The sequence below is a fragment of the Terrapene carolina genome, unplaced genomic scaffold (genome assembly GCF_002925995.2).
Source record: "Terrapene carolina triunguis isolate 2854851 unplaced genomic scaffold, T_m_triunguis-2.0 Scaffold110, whole genome shotgun sequence".
NCBI classification, from domain to species: domain Eukaryota; kingdom Metazoa; phylum Chordata; order Testudines; family Emydidae; genus Terrapene; species Terrapene triunguis.
Window position 1 is genome coordinate 1,972,116 of NW_020664461.1, and position 19,075 is coordinate 1,991,190.

The 19,075-nt window shown below is 54.8% G+C and overlaps 1 protein-coding gene across 1 annotated transcript in view; it reads left to right on the top strand.

The window, feature by feature from the left end:
• Window positions 1–19,075, top strand: part of POMGNT1 (protein O-linked mannose N-acetylglucosaminyltransferase 1 (beta 1,2-)) — a 28,782-nt gene continuing 9,707 nt past the window's right edge. The window contains exons 1-11 of the mRNA XM_024194307.3: window positions 1–69; window positions 1,205–1,443; window positions 7,654–7,762; window positions 10,131–10,246; window positions 10,758–10,823; window positions 12,319–12,432; window positions 13,732–13,849; window positions 14,246–14,344; window positions 15,456–15,583; window positions 16,440–16,510; window positions 17,371–17,446. Coding sequence (XP_024050075.1) covers window positions 1,324–1,443; window positions 7,654–7,762; window positions 10,131–10,246; window positions 10,758–10,823; window positions 12,319–12,432; window positions 13,732–13,849; window positions 14,246–14,344; window positions 15,456–15,583; window positions 16,440–16,510; window positions 17,371–17,446 — 1,017 coding nt within the window. The 5' untranslated portion in view covers window positions 1–69; window positions 1,205–1,323. The remainder of the gene's footprint in view (window positions 70–1,204; window positions 1,444–7,653; window positions 7,763–10,130; window positions 10,247–10,757; window positions 10,824–12,318; window positions 12,433–13,731; window positions 13,850–14,245; window positions 14,345–15,455; window positions 15,584–16,439; window positions 16,511–17,370; window positions 17,447–19,075) is intronic.

Here is a 19,075-nt window from a genome sequence, read left to right on the forward strand (position 1 = left end):
CTGTTGCAGGAGGGGGGCAGCTCCGCGGTGCCCAGCGCCCGCCCCTGAGGAGGGGGCCCGGCCTGCAAGGTGCAGCCCCCCCCCGCCCGCCCTACAGACAGTGAGTAGCTTCCCCGGGGCGCTGCAGAGCCGGGAGCCCCCGCGATCCCTGCAGGGGGGCCCGGGGCAACAGTGTTGCAAATCCGTGTTCCGCTTCCGCTGGGACAGGTCGCTAAAGGAAAGGGGGGGGGGGTGATGCATGCATGCAGGGGGAGACCCTCCCCAATTGCTTTCCCCCACTCTCAAGCATGGGGCTCTGCTAGTCGATTTCCCCCAGAGCTGGTCCCACCCCCAGCCTAACTCGCTTAGCATCTTCTCCAGCGGTCAGAGCAGCTGCTCAGAGCCCATGCCCCATAGAGAGACTTCAGCCTGTCTGCCGGGCGCCCGTGTGCCAGCGGGGCCCCCCTCTACCATTACACCGTGCGGGGGGGGTGACCTTGCGGCTGGAGCGCTCCCATTGGGCGTGCGGGGCGAGTTGTGGTCAGCGGGGCTGAGATTTGGGGGGGTTCTGTGCCCCCTGATCCTGGCTGGTGTGCCTGACACCCGGGTGGGTTTAAAGACTCCCCTTGCTTGGCGTGGCTGCTTCCCTGAAATTCTCAGGGAGCCCCTGGCACAGCGCGGGACGGGACGGCACAAGAGTATCCTCGCCCCCTAGCTAATGAGCCCGACTAGGGTGTGGGGTGACAGCAGAGGGTTTCCTGCTGATCAGAGGGCCAGCTCCAGGGCTGCTGTCTGTGCTGCAGACACCTGTTCCATTAGGAACTGGACTGAAGCCACCCGCTCGCTCCCCGCAGGTCAGTAAATGGCTCTTGGTCGCTACCAGCCTCTGCCAGACTGTAACTGGTGGCACAGGGACAAAGCTCCTTGCAACCCCTTGAGCCAAGCGTTGCTGCTGGTCGGCCGATCGCAGATGCCCCTCAGCCCTGAAGGAGGGGGTGGGGACGCTCCCGCTGCTGGCAAATTATCACTCCTGATTCTGTGTGCTAGGGGCCTGATTTTTGCATTGACGTTGGCTCGGGGTGACATCTGTCTGCCCTGCAGCCAACTTCCTGCCCTAGGGCTAACTCTGATCCAGAGCACCTGCACTTCCTCTTCTCTTCCTGACCTGTCCAGTGTCAGGCTGGGAGTGGGTGGAAGAGGTTATCCCTTCCTGCTTCAACCACAGGTCGTCTTATCTGCTGTCCTGTCGCAGCAGGGACCCTCGAAGGAATGGGACCGGAGCCTACCCCATCCTGACAGCTGCCCCATGCTGCTCCCCTCCCCCGTTCTCCTCGCCCCGTGATAATGGATGAGTGGAAACCCAACGCTCCAGCCAAACAGTTTGTCCTGCGGAAAAACCGGAGCTGGTACCTCGCCTGGAAGTACAAGCTGATGAATCAGAGAGCTGTCAGGCGGCTATGCCAGGTGAGTTCTCTGGAGGAATGTGAATCATGCCTGGGGGGGGGGATTAGAGAAGATAAACTTGCAAAGCCCGTGGATTATGGAGTCTGTTGGTGGAATCGGCTGCAGCCCCTGTGACCTAACATGGTGGAAGTGAATAAATTGTCCAATCAGAAGCCACCTGAGTTGCGTTTTACCCTTAAAATGCAGAATGGAAGGAGTCTAACCCTCCTTTAGCTACCGCAAGTGCCAGCAGCCAGTTAAAGATTTTTCTCCTGCAGACAAAGGGGTTTTTATAGACTTCACCCGTGGTTAGATGGTGTTTATTACTGGGACAAGCACAGCTCGGCAGCTGTTAAATAGCATTTCCAGGAGAGGAGGGTGGGCTTGCTTGGTGCCTACTTTTGAGCTCTAGCTCTGGGTTTGACTTCCAGGGGGAAAGGGAAATCCTTGCGAGGCTTCGACTAATATGGCTTCTCCGCTGTGATCTTGGCCGGGGGAACAAGAGCCAGTCAGTGTTTTGTTGTGCGATCCCTCGGCGCTACCAAGAGAGAGGCTCTCGTTCACCGTGCGGCCGGGGGACGGGGTAGCTCGTTCGTAGCTCAGAGCGGAACATGGTTTTGATTTATTTGTCTGTCTATCTCAGGAGCTGCCCCGTCCCCATAGTATCTGAGCATCTTGCAATTACTGTATGTATCCTCCCAACATCCTGGTAATGCACTCTGCGGCGGGGGAGGGGGATCCCAAGTACACACACACAATGATGGGGTCTAAATTAGCTGTTTCTGCTCAGGAAAGAGAGCTCGGAGTCACTGGGGACAGTCTCGGAAAACATCCGCTCAACGTGCAGCGGCAGTCAAAAAAGGTAACCCCGTTAGGAACCGTTAGGAAAGGGACAGGTAATATAGTAAATATCATAATGCCACTGTATAAATCCATGGTATGCCCACATCTTTAATACTGTGTGTCGTTCTAGATGCTCCCATGTCAGAAAAGAGATGTTAGACTTAGAAAAGGTACAGAGAGAGGCAACAAACATGATGAGGGGATGGACCAGCTTCCATATGAGGAGAGATTAAAATGACTGGGACTTTTCAGCTTGGAGGAGAGATGACTCAGCAGGAGGTGGTCTGATAGAGGGCTGTAAAATCATGACTGGTGTGGGGAATGGGAACAGGGAAGTGTTATGTGAGGGAGTAAATAACACAGAACCAGAGATCAGCCAATGAAATGAATAGGCAGCAGGTTTAAGACAAACCAAAGGAAGTACTGCGTCACGTCACACAAAAGCAACCTGTGGGACTCATTGCCCGGGATGCTGTGAAGGCCAAATGTCTAACGAGAATCATAGAATACCAGGGTTGGAAGGGACCTCAGGAGGTCATCTAGTCCAGCCACCTGCTCAAAGCAGGACCAATCCCCAACTAGGTTCATAAAAGATAAGTTCATGGAGCACAGATCCATCAATGGCTATTAGCCAAGATGGTCAGGGATGCAACCCCATGCTCTGGGTTGCCCTAGTCTCTGACTGCCTGATGCTGGGAATGGGCAACAGGAGATGGATCACTGGATGATTCCCTGCTCTGTTCGTTCCCTCTGAAGCACCAGGCAATGGCCGCTGTCGGAAGACAGGATGCTGGGTTAGATGGACCCTTGCTCTGAGCCAGTATGGCTGCTCTTACTTTCTAAGAAAGTGCTGTGACTCCACAATGCGGGTGTTGAAAGGTGAAGCCCAGGGTCACACAGGGAGTCTGTGGCAGAGCAGGGGATTGAGCCCAGGGCTCCCAAGTCTTAGACCAGGGCTGTAACCACTGGACCATCCTGCCTCTGCATGTGCAGAAGCAAATAGTTTAGAGGCCCCGTAATAAAGCACTGGCAAGCGCACGTGTGTGTGTGTGCACTCTAGAAAGCTGAAGGCCAGATTCTCAGCTGGTGTCAACTGGTGTTGCTCCATTGAAGCCAGTTTGACCCCCGCTTAGTGAATTCTGGTTGAGTCCCTTTGGAAGTGACCAGCGGATGGGGATGGACATGCCTGAGGCATGGGGCGGCTGCTTCAGAAATAGCCGTCCAAAGCCGCACCGTTCTGCAGCGTGCTGGCCAGCCTGTGTGCGCGTCCTACCGAGACTCGGGACTTAGCCGTGGGAGAGTGATCGGCGAGGGGTGAAGGGAATGAGGCCGTGCCATGGTGGGAAAATTTAAAGGGGGTGTTAACCTATTAATAAAGAATTAATAGTCCCTTGACTTGCCTGTCACCTTCCATGTGAGGATCTCAAAGCAAGACTAACGCTGATGAACTAAAACTTGGTGAGAGGTGAAGAGAAGAATTTGTTATGAGCTATGCTTTGTACATCAATGTGGCCTGTTCGGTGCTTGAGTGCTGCTGTGATGGGCACCGCTGAAAACCCTACATAGAAAATTAAGCTTTGCCAGCCCCCAGTGCGGTTGGTGTGGGCCCATTTTTCAGATGGAGAAACTGAGGAACAGAGAAAAGAAGTGACTTGTCTGAGATCGCCCAGTGAGTCAGTGGTGGAGTGAGGGACAGAACCCAGATCTCCTGAGTCAATGCCTTAGCTACTCCCGCCACCACCAGCTAAGGATATTTATAGCTTCTATTGATAGGCCATGGCTAATAAACAACCCAGGTACAGGGCCTGGGAGTCTAACGGTGGCTCCTCAGCAGATGGCACCTGGGAAGCTTTACAGCTGCTTCTGTTTGTAGATAAAGCAAATGGCCGGGTATGAACCAGTCAGGTTCTCATTGTATTGGACAAGGGTGGGACCTTTTTAAGAAGCACTTTTGTAGTGGGGTGGGTGGAAACTAGCTGGATCACTCCTCATTAATGAGCTGGAGGATGGCGTGGACTGCACCCTCAGCAAGTTTGCAGATGACACTAAACTGGGAGGAGTGGTAGATACGCTGGAGGTTAGGGATAGGATACAGAGAGACCTAGACAAGTTAGAGGATTAGGCCAAAAGAAATCTGATGAGGTTCAACAAGGACAAGTGCAGAGTCCTGCACTTAGGACGGAAGAATCCCACGCACTGCTACAGACTAGGGACTGAGTGGCTAGGCAGCAGTTCTGAAGAAAAGGACCTAGGGGTTACAGTGGACGAGAAGCTAGATATGAGTCAACAGTGTGCCCTTGTTGCCGAGAAGGCTAATGGCGTTTTGCGCTGTATAAGTAGGGGCATTGCCAGCAGATCGAGGAACGTGATCGTTCCCCTCTATTCGGCATTGGTGAGGCCTCATCTGGAGTATTGTGTCCACTTTTGGGCCCCACACTACAAGAAGGATGTAGAAAAATTGGAAAGAGTCCAGCGAAGGGCAACAAAAATAATTAGGGGGCTGGAGCACATGACTTATGAGGAGAGGCTGAGGGAACTGAAATTGTTTAGTCTGCAGAAGAGAAGAATGAGGGGAGATTTGATAGCTGCTTTCAACTACCTGAAAGGGGGTTCCAAAGAGGATGGATCTAGACTGTTCTCAGTGGTGGCAGATGACAGAACAAGGAGCAATGGTCTTAAGTTGCAGTGGGGGAGGTCTAGGTTGGATATTAGGACAAACTTTTTCACTAGGAGGGTGGTGAAGCACTGGAATGGGTTCCCTAGGGAGGTGGTGGAATCTCCTTCCTTAGAGGTTTTTAAGGACAGTCTTGACAAAGCCCTGGCTGGGATGATTTAGTTGGGGATTGGCCCTGCTTTGAGCAGGGGGTTGGACTAGATGACCTCCTGAGGTCCCTTCCAACCCTGATATTCTGTCAGAGACCCACAAAGCCGGTGCTGGCTGCTCGCTCTGCATCTCCTTCCCCATCCCATTACCTGTGCATTGTTGACCCTAATTAGGTGGCGCAGCTCTTCTGTTAAACAAGCCCTTTACCCCTGTGTCGGGCAGTACAGATCTGCTCCTGCATCTGTCCCTGCTGTTCAAAAGCAGCACAGCGTTCGGCTGTCCTGATGGACGTAATCAGCAGCCTGTAGCTCTTGAGGTCGATATTCTAGCTCCATGGGCATTGCAACAGAAATCCAGTCACTCAGACCCTTGGATGTGCCTTCTGTCTTGCTGCATGGCCGCTAGTCTAGGTAGCCTCGCAGCCGCTCAGCAGGAGAGCGGCATCCTCCCAGCCCATGTGGCCTCCATCGGAGCTGTGTGTGTGTGTACACGTACCTTCATGAGAAGGGAATGTGTTTCTGTCGGCGTTAATAACGAAATCTGGGCTGGTGCAGCGAGCTCCCTGGAACAAGCCTGCTCTTGTCAACTCTGGCTACCACCAGCGAGAGGAAAAACTCTGTGTGCTTCAATGAAAAGCTGGAGCAGAAGGGGTAGCTGGGAGGGTGGCTTTCTCTTGCTGGATTGCTCCTCTCCAACAGGCTTAAGCAACTAATTGGCTCTTGGTTTTTATCTGCTGTCTTTCCCCATGGCCTGGCTCCTAGACACAGCTTCACTGATATAATGAGGCAGTTGCTAATAGAAGTCAAGCGGCCATAGACTAGGGGCGAGGCACTGTGGATAGGAGAGGAATGGCTGAGACAAGCTCCCCTGATCTGTAAATAGGGATCTAAAACCCAGCTATTGAAACAGAGCTGCTCCCCCAAATATGAGACGATGACAAAACTCCAGGCTGGACTGAGGCCATGTGGACCTGCCCCCCATCTGCCGAGTGTGTGATAGCAGGGCCGGCTCCAGGCACCAGCCCACCAAGCTTGTGCTTGGGGCGGCACCTGGAGGGGGGCGGCGCGGCACTCCGGCTGCCAGGGAGAGCGGGGCCACGGCCGGGCACGCCACCCTCCCCCCGGCGCTCTGGCCGCCCTGCCCCCTGTGCTCTGGCCGCCAGGGGGAGATCCAAGCCCCAGCTGGGGCTCGCCGCCCTCCTCTCAGGGCTCCGGCCGCCCTCCCCCCCCCTTGCGCCCTCCCCCCGGCCGCCGGGGGGAGAGCGGAGCCCCCGCCAGGGCTCGCCGCCCTCCTCCCAGGGCTCCGGCCGCCCTCCCCCCGGCCGCCTGGGGCGGCAAAAAAGCCAGAGCCGGCCCTGTGTGATAGACATCTTCGGTGCCCAGTGAGCAAATGGCATTCTCCATGGGTCAGTTTCCAATCTCGCAGTCGTAAATAATCTTGCGCCGGCTGCTTTGGTGGAAGGCTCTCTGAATATTAACTAGAGCTAACGCCGGCATGACGGGCACCAGAGTATGTAGCAGAGTGAAGGAGCCTTGTCTCTTTTGTTGCTATATTCCATTGCTGTGAGGATGAGGATATGGCTTCCACTGGGGATGTGATCAGGAACTTTAGTGACTTCCAGCTTTGGTGACTCAAAGTATGTATATAGCCCCCATGGCATCTAAACCTGTCCCTACCCCAATTGAGGGGTATCCTCCTCCTTTTACAGATGGGAGGGGCACTAACGTGGTGAGATTCATACTGCGACTTGTCCTAGGTCACGCAGGGAGTGTGGCAACACCAGGATTTGAACTCAGATCGCCAGAGCCCCAGTCTGCGTGGTTAGGGCACTGGCCCCCATCTGTCTCAATTTCAGCCCTGAAAGGTCATGTCTATCTCTTGCTGTATCCTCAGCCCAAAGGTGACTGGGGAAGGATTGCAATTGACACAGAAAGCTCGCCCTTGAAGTTCCAATAGAGACCTCCGTCTCATAGGTCTGCCGTACGCCGGGCTCTTTCATTACAATAGCATCACAGGCAGCCAGGCCGTGTGACGTTCTCTGCAGCGTGCCATGCTCTGTAATGTCATGGAAGCGACTGCATTGCTCTCTCCAGGCAGGCCGAGGAAATAAAATCCTGCACTCCTCTCTTTCCCCCTAGAACTCTGACTGCGCTCAGCTGGGTGTGTGAATCGTAAGAGATCGTAATGCAGGGGGAGTTAAGGTTTCCATCCGAGGTGTAATGCTGGATTTCTTGACATCCACATTCTTCTAATGTGGTTGTTTTTTCCCTCCTGACGCACCCCTGTGAGGCAGGAGTGTTATCCCTATTTTACAGGTGGGGAAACTGAGGCATGGCCAGGCTAAGTGACTAGCCCAAGTCACACAGGAAGTGTGTGGCAGAACTGGGAATTGAGCCTGGGTGTTTCAAGTCCTAGACAAACACCCTAGCCACTGGACCACCCTTTCCTCTGTGTGCTAGGCAAAAACAAAGGATATCTGAGATCCTCTGTGAGGATTATATTGTGGTTTATCCTAACACGTTGTCGTGTGGCGTGTAACTGGCCCAGAGCTTTTTGCCTTGCAGATGGGTGCCGTCCTCTTTCTGCTTGTGACTGTGATTGTGAATATTAAGCTGATCTTGGACACTAGAAGAGCTGCCAGCGAAGAGGAGGAGGAGTCTGCCCAAGACTATGGTGAGTCTGAGGGGCCCGGTCAAGGCGACAGAAGTCAACACATTCCCATGCCACCCTGCCAATGTGTGCGGCCGTGCCGTACCAGAGCTGGTTAGAAAACAGGCTTTGTCAAAACTTTCCATGGGGAAAAAAAAACAACTTTTTTGGCAAACAACATTTAAACCAAAAATATTTTTAGTTGGAAATGCTGCCATATTGCCTCATGGGAGTTGTATTTCAGGTGCCCTCTGCGCGGCTAGGCTCCTTGTTGGACTACATCTCCCATGGTGCACCATGGTCTCACCTCATGGTGAAGGGCAGCGATTGCATCATCGGGAGTCCCCTGACCCTGGTACATCCTGGGAGATGTAGTTTCGTAGAATCATAGAAGATTAGGGTTGGAAGAGACCTCAGGAGGTCATCTAGTCCAACCCCCTTCTCAAAGCAGGACCAATCCCCAACTAAATCATCCCAGCCAGGGCTTTGTCAAGCTGGGCCTTAAAAACCTCTAAGGATGGAGATTCCACCGCCTCCCTAGGTAACCCATTCCAGTGCTTCACCACCCTCCTAGTGAAATAGTGTTTCCTAATATCCAACCTAGACCTCCCCCACTGCAACTTGAGACCATTGCTCCTTGTTCTGTCATCTGCCACCACTGAGAACAGCCGAGCTCCATCCTCTTTGGAACCCCCCTTCAGGTAGTTGAAGGCTGCTATCAAATCCCCCCTCACTCTTCTCTTCTGCAGACTAAATAACCCCAGTTCCCTCAGCCTCTCCTTGTAAGTCATGTGCCCCAGCCCCCTAATCATTTTCGTTGCCCTCCGCTGGACTCTTTGAATTTTTCCACATACTTTCTGTAGTGGGGGGGCCCAAAACTGGACGCAATACTCCAGGTGTGGCCTCACCAGTGCCAAATAGAGGGGAATAATCACTTCCCTCGATCTGCTGGCAATGCTCCTACTAATGCAGCCCAATATGCCGTTAGCCTTCTTGGCAACAAGGGCACACTGCTGACTCATCAACTGTAGCTTCTCCAGCTTCTCATCAACTGTAATCCCCAGGTCCTTTCCTGCAGAACTGCCGCTCAGTCAGTTGGTCCCCAGCCTGTAGCGGTGCCTGGGATTCTTCCTTCCTAAGTGCAGGACTCTGCACTTGTCCTTGTTGAACCTCATCAGATTTCTTTTGGCCCAATCCTCCAATTTGTCCAGGTCACTCTAGACCCTATCCCTACCCTCCAGCGTATCTACCTCTCCCTCCAGCTTAGTGTCATCCGCGAATTTGCTGAGGGTGCAATCCATCCCATCATCCAGATCGTTAATGAAGATGTTGAACAAAACCAGCCGCAGGACTGACCCCTGGGGCACTCCACTTGATACCAGCTGCCAACTAGACATCGAGTTTGCCTAGGGAGCCCAGCCCATAGGAGAGAATGGGGATGTGAGGAAACAGGACTACAACTCCCATGAGGTACTAGGGCAGTATGTCAAAACTGAAATATTTCAGTTTTCAGGAATTTGGTGGTTTTGATGGAAACACTGAAATCCTTTCCAGAAAGCAAGCCGGTTGTTTTTTGTTTTGGTTTTGGTTTTTTTTTTGGAGGGGGGGCGGGGAATTGTGTAACTGAAACCCCCATTTTTCTGCTGGAAAGACAGTTTTTGATGGAAAACTTTTGGCCAGCCCTAGCCATAATGTTGAATGAACCCTCTGCACACTGCTAGAGATAGTACTTCATTCTGGGTCTGCTCCATCCTTCGGCAGCTATTCGTCCGGCTTTAGACCAGACAGCCCCCTCTTTTTGGTGGTTTGTCCCCCGTCCAGTATCGAGCCTAAACCAGACACAGGAGGGTGGAGTGGTGTCCTGTTCAAAATGGCATTCTCTGTGCAGTGTGACGTTGTACGCACCATGCGAGCAAGGTCACGCCGGCAGGGGTGGGCCCATGCTATTCCCGGAAGTACTGGAATGTCTGGTGTTCTGGGAATGCGTGGATGGCCATCTTATCCATCCTTGACTTCTCTGTTCAGACTGCCAGCCAAGGTGGTGTCTGGAGACATGGACTTCTGTCCACCCAGAGCTGGACTGAGACACCAACTGAGGAAGGCCGGGTGGTGCTGGCACTACCTGCCCCATCTCCCTTGTCAGGTGGAATTAAAGAGCTGGAAGTCCTCAAGCGCCAGGGGCTGTGTCAGCTGGGCTTGTCGGAAGGATGTTTTTGAACATCCCACCAGATCTGTAAAGAGAGATGCTGCAGCCTGCTGGGAGTGGCAAGAGCGCACGTGTTGTGCTAATAGGTTGGGAATCTCCCCCATCCTCTGAGGGGAACCCACTGGTCCTCCTGGCACTGAGTCACAACAGGTAGGGCTGAGGCTTTGGGCACCCCTCTCTCCTTAGATGAAGGTGTGCAGCATCTGGAGACCCCGCGCCGCCCCACCAGCAGCAGGAAGGTCTTGGACATCGAGGTGTACTCCAGTCGGTCGAAGGTCTACGTGGCTGTGGACGGGACGACGGTGAGTGGCTGGCACGGGAGGCTGCAGGTTACCCATGTGAGCTGAGGGCGGGCGAACCAGCGTGGGTAGAACCAGAACAGACCTGATCTCTGTCACCCAGAGCTTGAACTGAAGCCCTTCCTGGAGTATAGAGCTCCTCTTTGGAGCAGAATGCAGCCAAGGCCTTTGCCATACTCCACAATTGAATGGCTTGCGTGTAAGCCTGCCTCTGCTCCCATTGAAGTCAATGGCAAAGCTCCTATTGACTCAATGAGCTAGGACCAGACTAAGGCTTAGCGTCTAATTCCCCGTCCTCTCTTTCTTCTGAGGATGACTTGTGCTGAGTACAATAGCAGCAGGTGTCCCACTGCCGCGAATTGGAGAAACCAGCGAAGGGGCTGGAATTTGAAACTGAGTGAATTCTCCCTCGGTAGGAGCAGCTGTGTGACGAACCCACTGGGGTGGAGGAGTTCCTGGGAAAGAACCGGGGAGGCCTGGCGGATTGCTACAATAACGTTTCCCCCTCCCGCAGGTCTTGGAAGATGAGGCTCGGGAGCAGGGAAGAGGGATCCACATCATTGTGTTAAATCAGGCTACGGTAAATTGCGCCGATGGTCCCTGCGTGTGTTCGTGCGGGGCTGTCTGGCGTTCCTGCCCAGTGACGCTGTCCCTCGTCGAGGGCTAGCTACGTGTGTGAAGCCAGTCTTGCATTTCTCCGGGCCGAAGAGAAATCTCTGAACCCCTTCTCTTGCAATGGTCTAAAAGCACTGGCTAGCCTCGGCTAGCCCAGTTCACCGAACGGGAGCTGCCTTGGAGTGTCCGGCAACAACAGGTGAACCCTTCTGTGAGCTGGATGCTTCAGCCCCGTGAGCTGGGTGCCTCAGCCTGGGGAAGTTACAGCCCCAAAGGAAATGCCTTGGGACAGCCCTGGTTGGAAGTAGCTGGAGGTGGGGCCATGGACTTCAGTGGGAGTCATTCCATTGACGTTGTTGGGCTTTGGCTCATGTAGTGCAGACTTAACTCTAGTTTTGGCTTCCCAGAGTGCCAGGATGCAGGGGCAACGGAAGGTCCCTAAAAGTGGGGGGGCCACCTGCACGGGAACCATAGCCCCGCCCCCCCCATCCGGCCTCTTCACCTAAGGCTCTGCCCCCCCCCCACTCCTCTTTTTCCCCCCCTCCCATCCCCCATCGCTCACTCTTACGGCTGGTAAAAAGTTGGTGAATTGTAGAATCACAGAATCATAGAACTAGAAGGGACCTCGAGAGGTCAACTAGTCCAGTCCCCTGCACTCAAGGCAGGATGACGTAATAACTAGCCCGTCCCTGACAGGTGTTTGTCCAATCTGTTCCTACAAACCTCCAATGACAGAGATTCCACAACCTCCCTAGGCAATTTCTTCCAGGGCTTAACTACCCTGACAGGAAGTTTTTCCTAATGTCCAAGCTAAACTGCCCTTGCTGCAATTTAAGCCCATTGCCTCTTGTCCTATCCTCAGAGGTTAATGAGAACAATTTCCCTCCCTCCTCCTTGTAACAAACTTTTATTTACTTGAAAACTGTTATTTCCCCTCTGTCTTCTCTTCTCCAGACTAAACACACCCAATTTTTTCAGTCTCCCCTCATAGGTCATGTTTTCTAGACCTTTTCTCATTTTCGTTGCTCTTCTCTGGACTTTCTCCAGTTTGTCCCCATCTTTCCTGAAATGTGGCGCCCAGAACTGGACACAATACTCCAGCTGTGGCCTAATCAGCGCAGAGTAGAGCGGAAGAATTACTTCTCATGTCTTGCTTACAACACTCTTGCGAATACATCTCAGAATGATGTTTGCTCCTTTTTTGCAATAGTGTAACACTATTGACTCATATTTCGCTTGTGATCCATTAAGACCCCCAGTTCCCTTTCCACAGTACACTCCTTCCTAGGCAGTCATTTCCCATTCTGTATGTGTGCAACTGATAGTTCCTTCCGAAGTGGAGTACTTGGCATTTCTCCTTACTGAGTTTCCTCCAGTGAGGAGTTTCGGGTGGCGCTCATGCCTGGGGGCCTGGTGTACGTGCATCATGCAGGCTGTGCCGTGTGTTTGAACATCTACAGGGTCACGTGATGGCCAAGAGGGTGTTCGACACCTACTCACCCCACGAAGACGAAGCCATGGTCCTCTTCCTCAACATGGTCGCTCGTGGTCGCATCCTGATCTTCTCCATTAAGGTAGGTGGGTCCGACGCCGAGGGAGACTGCAGATCAAGTCACTGACGTGAGTCAAGCTCTAGCAAGGCAGCGGCTGGCTCTGCTTCCCTGCAGTCTTGTCTCATGAATGTTCTAACCCATGTGCCAGACAGCAAGCCCCATTCTCCTCCGGCTCATTATTTATATTATGGGAACGCCAAGGAACCCATACCTTATTTATTACAGTAACGCCTAGTAGCCCCGGTGATGGGCCAGGACCCCACTGTGCTGGGCGCTGTACAAACGCAGAACAAAAAGACAGGGCCTGCCCCCAAGGAGTTTACAATCTAAGTCTAAGACAAGAGGCATCAAATGAATACAGACAGATTGGGAAGCCCAAGGAAACAATGCGGCCGTATGGGTCAGCCTGACAGGCAGTGGTCTCGGCACACCAGCAGCCGAACCGTTGTCAAGTTTTTTTATAGGCATCCTGGCAAAGGGAAGTTTTGAAGGAGGATCATGCATGAGTTTTGCAGATGTTTATGGGGAGCGCCTCCCACATAGCCCTCTGCCTCCCCCACGTGGAGAAAGCACAAGGCTGCTTGTTTGTTTGAAAACACTTAAATGTAACCCCAGGGTACCTCTGTTGAGCAGAATGGGGTTACTCCTGTCTCCCACCAGCGTGAGTGGGAAGAGCGTCTGGATGGGTGTCTTCCTCCCCCATTGTTTTCTGTCACTCCGATGCCGTGTGCTGTTGTGGGTTTGTGCATTTTCTGTCTTGTAAAGCATCCTTCAGCTGCAGCTTCTCTGAAACGCGCTATGTCCAAAACTCCCTGGTGCCCTTATATTTAAACTGTTCCATTTCCTGATTTCTGACTGACACTTGTGTGCGGCATCACCTGTCTCAGGTGGGAAATAGCTTGGAAGATACGTTCCCCAGAGGAATTAAGATTAACTCTTTTTTTAATCCATCATGCAACTTAATATTCCTTGTGACCCAGGGGCAACGTCTGTCTTTCTGTCTGATCTTTGCAAGGGCAACGATCCTGAGTCGGAAATGCATGGCTGCTCTGACCGTCCCGGTGGGTCTGCTTAGTGCCCGCAATCTGCAGGGGGGTGAATCGCCCTGTAGCCGTGCACATCGGCGAGCTCTGCTGGGGAGTGAGTGGAAGAAGCCTTCCAACAACCAGCTCCGAAACGTGGTTCTCCTGGGCTGAGCCTCCAGTGGGATTGAGAGGGGGGCGATGGGAAGACCACCCTGCTGGCTGCAATGGGAGACAGATCCTGCTGGTTCAGAGCAGGGGAAGGTGCCGCCTCATGATGTGGTCTGTTCTGTTCCAGGACGAAGGCTCCTTCCACCTTAAAGACTCGGCAAAGAGCCTCCTGAAGAGCTTGGGAAGCCAGGTCGCCTCGTCCCTCAGCTGGAGGGACATGTGGAGCTTTGTGGGGAAGAAAGGAGGTGAGAGCCCTGCTCCGGCCGGGCCCAGGGGCCGGGCGGGAGTGGAGGCAGAAGGGATGGACTCTGGCTAAGTGGACGGAAATGGCGTCCCCTCAGCAAGTGGGGGCGGGGGGGTATTCCCACAAACACTGCAAGGTGAAGTCAACTCTGCTCAGACCTTGGCATCTCTTGGCCATGGGGGCCTGCTCCCTGGGTGCAGGTTGAGTGTGGGGGGAGGGAGGCACGTCTCCTTCTCAAGCTCCTGCCATTATTGGAGGGAAGGAGGTACCAGCTGGTCTCTCGGTGATGAGGTGGGTTCTGGCTGGCTCTGTACCGCGGTCAGGGGGACGGGCACCTGAGCGCCGTTCGGCAGCAGCCTGGCTCTGACTGCATGTCTTCCCCCCCACACACACCCAGGCGAGGTGTACGGCGAGAAGCATTCCAAGTCCCCAGTGCTCTCCACGTGGGGGGACCCCGTCTTGCTGAAAACTGAAGTCCAGCTGACCTCCGTGGAAGGTAGGCCTCAGGGGGGCTCCTGCAGACCAGGGCAGAGAGCAGCTGGGCGGGCGGGCGCCCCTACCCATCGCAGCGCCTCACCTGGATAAGAGGTGGGAGCTGGGGGAGAGAGACAGACGCTGGGGGGAGACCCCTGATCTGCCTCGGCGCCTGCAGCTGGAGAACCCCTCTCAAGAAGAGATCCGCCCCTGTTCTCAGTTGGGGGGGAGGAACAGGATTCGGCTGTAAACCTGGCCCCATGGAGATGAGAAATGATTTTGAGGGGGGGGGGGCGCAGTGCGGCCTAGTGGATAGGGGTCTTGGCTCAGACCTGGATTCTACTCCTGGCTCTGCCACTGATACTGTGCCAGTCCACTCACCTTTCTGTGCCCCCCACTTTGCAAGCTCTGCGGGGCAGGCGCTGTCTCTCACGGTGGCTGTACAGCGCCTAGCGCAATGGAGCTCTGAGCTCAGCTGTGGCAAGCCCCTCGGCGAGGAATTTGCACTGGAGGGTGATGGGGGCTGACTTCAGGCTGCATTGTTCTGACAGGGCCGTCTCTGGGGGCTAGGAAACAGTGGGTTGGTTTGTTCTTGTCTTTTCTTCCCTTTTTAAAGCTGCTGATCTCATTAATACAGGACTGGGAGTTAAAATGGAGTTGGTGCTTCTATTGTAAATCCGGTGCTCACCCTCTTATTTTCTTAGCAACCCTACAATAACAAACCAGCGCGCTTCTGCCAGGAGGAGGGGAGGATATAAAGGAGTGGGTTTCCTTTTCCTGCTTCCAAGGGATTGTTTGTGAATGCCTAGGGTGGCATTCTTAAAATAGAAGTTGCAAGACATCTCTCTGGACCATGCCGTTCAGAGCTCACATCCCTTCTGTGCTGATCCAGCTGCCAGGGCCTTCTGTGCCCATGTAGGGTTTGAGCCCGGGTGCCTACCAGCGAAGGCATCCGCTCGGCCCAGGTGGCAATAAGCCATGGCATGACGGCTGAGGCTGCAGGTGGGGGCAGTGAAGTGGCAGGGCAGGAGGGCTGTGCCCTGGGATCCTTGCCCCGGCACAAAGGGGTGAGCTACCTGCTTCCCTCCCCAGAGCAGTGGTCTCAACTCGGCTGGTCTCCCCTTCTCCCGCAGATGCCGAGTGCCGCTGGCCCGACACGGAGCTGAACCGCCGCCGGCGGAGGTTCTGCACCAAGGTGGAAGGTTACGGCAGCGTCTGCAGCTGCAAAGACCCCACGCCCATCGAGTTCAACCCTGATCCCGTGAGTGCGAGCGGAGGAAGGGGAGCGGGAAGCCCTTGCCTCCAGCTGAGCATGGAGCCGCACGTGGCCCTCACCCGGCGTAACGTCTGCAGGAGGCTTCAATATAGACGGCGCACGGAGGGCTCCAGCTAAAATCACGTCGGCCTGCTTCTGCGCGGCACGCCGCCTCCAGCAGGCTCCCAGAATGCACCTGGCTGCCATAATTCTAGCCCTGCCCGGGAAGGGAAGGATGCTGCAGTGTCTCTCTGCAGCGTCCAGGGACGATTGTAGAGCAGCAGAGTGTAGCTAGGCCATGAGGGTTCGTACACACCAGTGTCTGTCTCGTTGCATCCGTTCCCTGCCTGCTGGCATCTCCAGCCGCCTGGCATCCCTCTCAGGCCAGGCTGAGGCCTGGATCAGTCCCGAAGAGAGAACCTTGCCTAAATTACCATGTGATTTATTTATTTATTTGTTTATTTCCCTGCAGCCCCAGGATTTCTTTAGCTGTCCTGCAGCCAAGTACTGACCGGGCCTAGCCCTGCCCGGATCCCAGCCTGCCGTGGTGGGGCAGGAGGGCAACTGAAGGTGTCTAAGATAGAATGAGGCCATCCTTCCACCGGGGTTCTCCTTGCGGGCAAAGGGTCTCTGCTCCGTTTCAAGGCTGGATGAGAACAGTGCTGTTCCCTCTCTTGAAATAAAGCCCTGAGCTGGGTGGTGGAATGACTCCCAGGAGATCCCCTGGCTGCGGGCAGGGCTCCTAAACCTTGCAGACGTCACTGGCTCTTCTCAGGGCTGTCCCGGCCTCAGGGCCCGGGGGAGGGCGGGGTGGCCCCTAGTGGCTTCCCAAAGCCCTTATCACAAACATTTTCTCTTCCAGCTCAAGGACAATAAAGTCTTTAATGTGCCTGTGGCTGTCATTGCAGGGAACAGACCCAACTACCTGTACAGGTGAGCGCTGGGCGGGACGCTGCATGGTCCGTGGAGGGATGTCCCAGGGAAAGCACTGGATCTCTGTTGCAGGGGCCATAGAAAGCCAAGCTGGGGAAGCCCCGTTAGATCACTCCACCCCCAGCTAGTGCAGATGGAGCACTGGGAACAGCTCTGCTTCTCCGTCCTGGCTCGGAATAACCCGGGCAAGGCGGGCGCCCCGTTCTTCTTGGGGAGCCCGCTCTCGGATGTCATTAGCGGGAGGCGTCGCCTGCTAGTCTCCTTTGCTTTCCCGGAACGCTTCGAGGGCGTCTTCCCAGTGGCCGACTCTGGAGTAGCCCAGCCACAAAACCCGGCGGGAGCAGGCAGTAGTGGGGCTCAGAATGCCCCACGGGTGGGTGGCTTGGTCCTGGGGGCAGGTTACTGTGGTGTGTAGTTCTCCATCCCTGCTGGCCAGCTCTGAGTGGTGATAGGCGTTACCCTCTCAGCTTAGCCATGGGAAGGGAGTATGGGGCAATGTCTGGGTTTGCAAGGACCTAACCCCCCCGCCCCAAAGGGATCTAGGCCTCACTTGAGTGTTGAACCGTCTCCTGCTTCTGTTGCCCACGTTTCATCACTGACTCAGCATGTCGCTGGGTGGCCATCTCTCGCCCGGTGCCCTCCGCAGGAGGAGGGCTGGACACTCCCAGGAAAGAAAGCAGGGGCCTGACCCTGGGGTCTAAGGGGGCCCTGCTTCCCCCTCTGTCTGAGAGAGAAGACGCTTGTGCGAGGCCCTTGCACGGCGCCCCCTCTCCCCGTGATCGTGGCGTTCAGTCGTCTGTTAAAGAGACTCCAGACTTTCAAGCCAACACATTCCCACTCTCTCCTCTCCTGGCCCCCAGGATGCTGCGGTCCCTGCTGTCGGCTCAAGGGGTCAACCCCCAGATGATCACAGTCTTTATTGACGGGTATTATGAGGTAAGATCTCCCCCCGCGGCGGGGAGGGGGGCTTCTCACGCGGTCTCTGAACGTGGAGGAGGGGAAGGAGCAGGCAGCTGCTGTCGTCCTTGTCCCCTTTCTGCCCACCCCCCCCCGGGGCAGCTCCTCGCTGGGTTCTGAAATCCCGCTCGGCTCGTTGGGACGGAGCAATTTCGCGTGTGTGTCTCCCGCTGGGCGTCTTCGTTTTGACGATGGTTAGGCTGCTGGTGTGCTGAGCCGGCTGCGTGTCATGCTGGCCGTTGTCTCTTGTCTCAGGCGTAGTTCGGAAGCTCTCTGGGGAAGGGGCCATGTATTTGTTCTGGGTTTTGTACAGCACCTAGCGCGGCAAGGTCCTAGTCCGTGATTGGGGCTCCTGATACGTTATTTTCTGCATCTTTAAAATGCCCGGAGGCTGTGGGGCTAGAACAGAGGGGGCAAGAGGTGTCAGGCGCCCTGTGGAGTCCACATTCTGATCGACCCCTGTCTGCAGCCCCCTCCCACTCTTGCTGAAATAAACTGAATGGTGCTGTCTGGCATCAGGTGTCCAGGGCGGAGAAGAGCTGCTCAGGGGTGGACTGACGGGGGTTGCCCCCGATAGTCGCAGAGCTTCGGGCCGTGAAAGAGAACCCAGCGCGCCCTCTAACGGGAAGATCTTTCTCCCTGTTTCCAAGCTGTGAGAAGAGCCAGCGATTCCACTAGGGACTTCACCGTGGCCAGTCTGTTTTACATGGAGAGCGGCCATGGGATCTTGTCACAGCTAGGGGGCGGCTTGCACCTCTGTCCCCTTTCTGGTCCCTCTGCGAGCCCCCCCGTCCCCCCCCGCCCCAGGGGTTAGGCCTCGTGCCCTTTCCTGTCCTGGGGTAGAATTGCACAGTTCTCCCACGCTTTGACCGAGACCAGGGTACGACACTCCACCTTATACGAGAGCGAAACTTTTTGGATGAATCCTTTATTCGCTGACGAACGCAAGCGTCATTGGACGTGGAACTATTCGCAACTTTGGGTCGAATTTGACATGAACTCACTGAACAAGTTTCAGCCCAAAACCTTGGCTCAGGTAGAGTCGCGAGGGCCTGTCCGTGGAGGAGGTGGCAGTGGGGCAGTCCGCCCCCTGTAACGTTTAGCCCAGTGGGTGGGCACTCGCCTGAGAAGTGGAAGTGATCCTTGCTCTACTGTGGAGTTATTTATACGCAGCGGCAGAGTTTCATTAGAATTTAAGAGCCCTACCTCCGGGTAGCTGATCGCTTGGTGGTTTGACCACTCACTTTAAAAATGCCTGAAAACTAACGCTTTTGTTTGATTCAAACTTATTGCCACCTCTTTTTGCTTCCCTGAAAACTCTGAAAAAGTTCAGACTCAGGTCGGCCCGAACGGACTCTTTTTTTTTGTTTGTTTGTTTGGGTTTTGAACGGCCAGTGTCCCACAGGATCAGTTAGTCACCCAGCTCCACTTATTCCCAGGCCTGACTGTTCCTTCGTGCTCCTTCCCTCTGAGATCCGGCGCTAGGCAGTCACCAGTGGCCTGCTGAAATCAAGTGGGTTTATTTAGCAAACGGAGCGAAGTGTTAGGGACAGTGACTAAAACAACAGACCCATCTGATCTTAGGCTTCACCACGAGCTCCGTTAGAC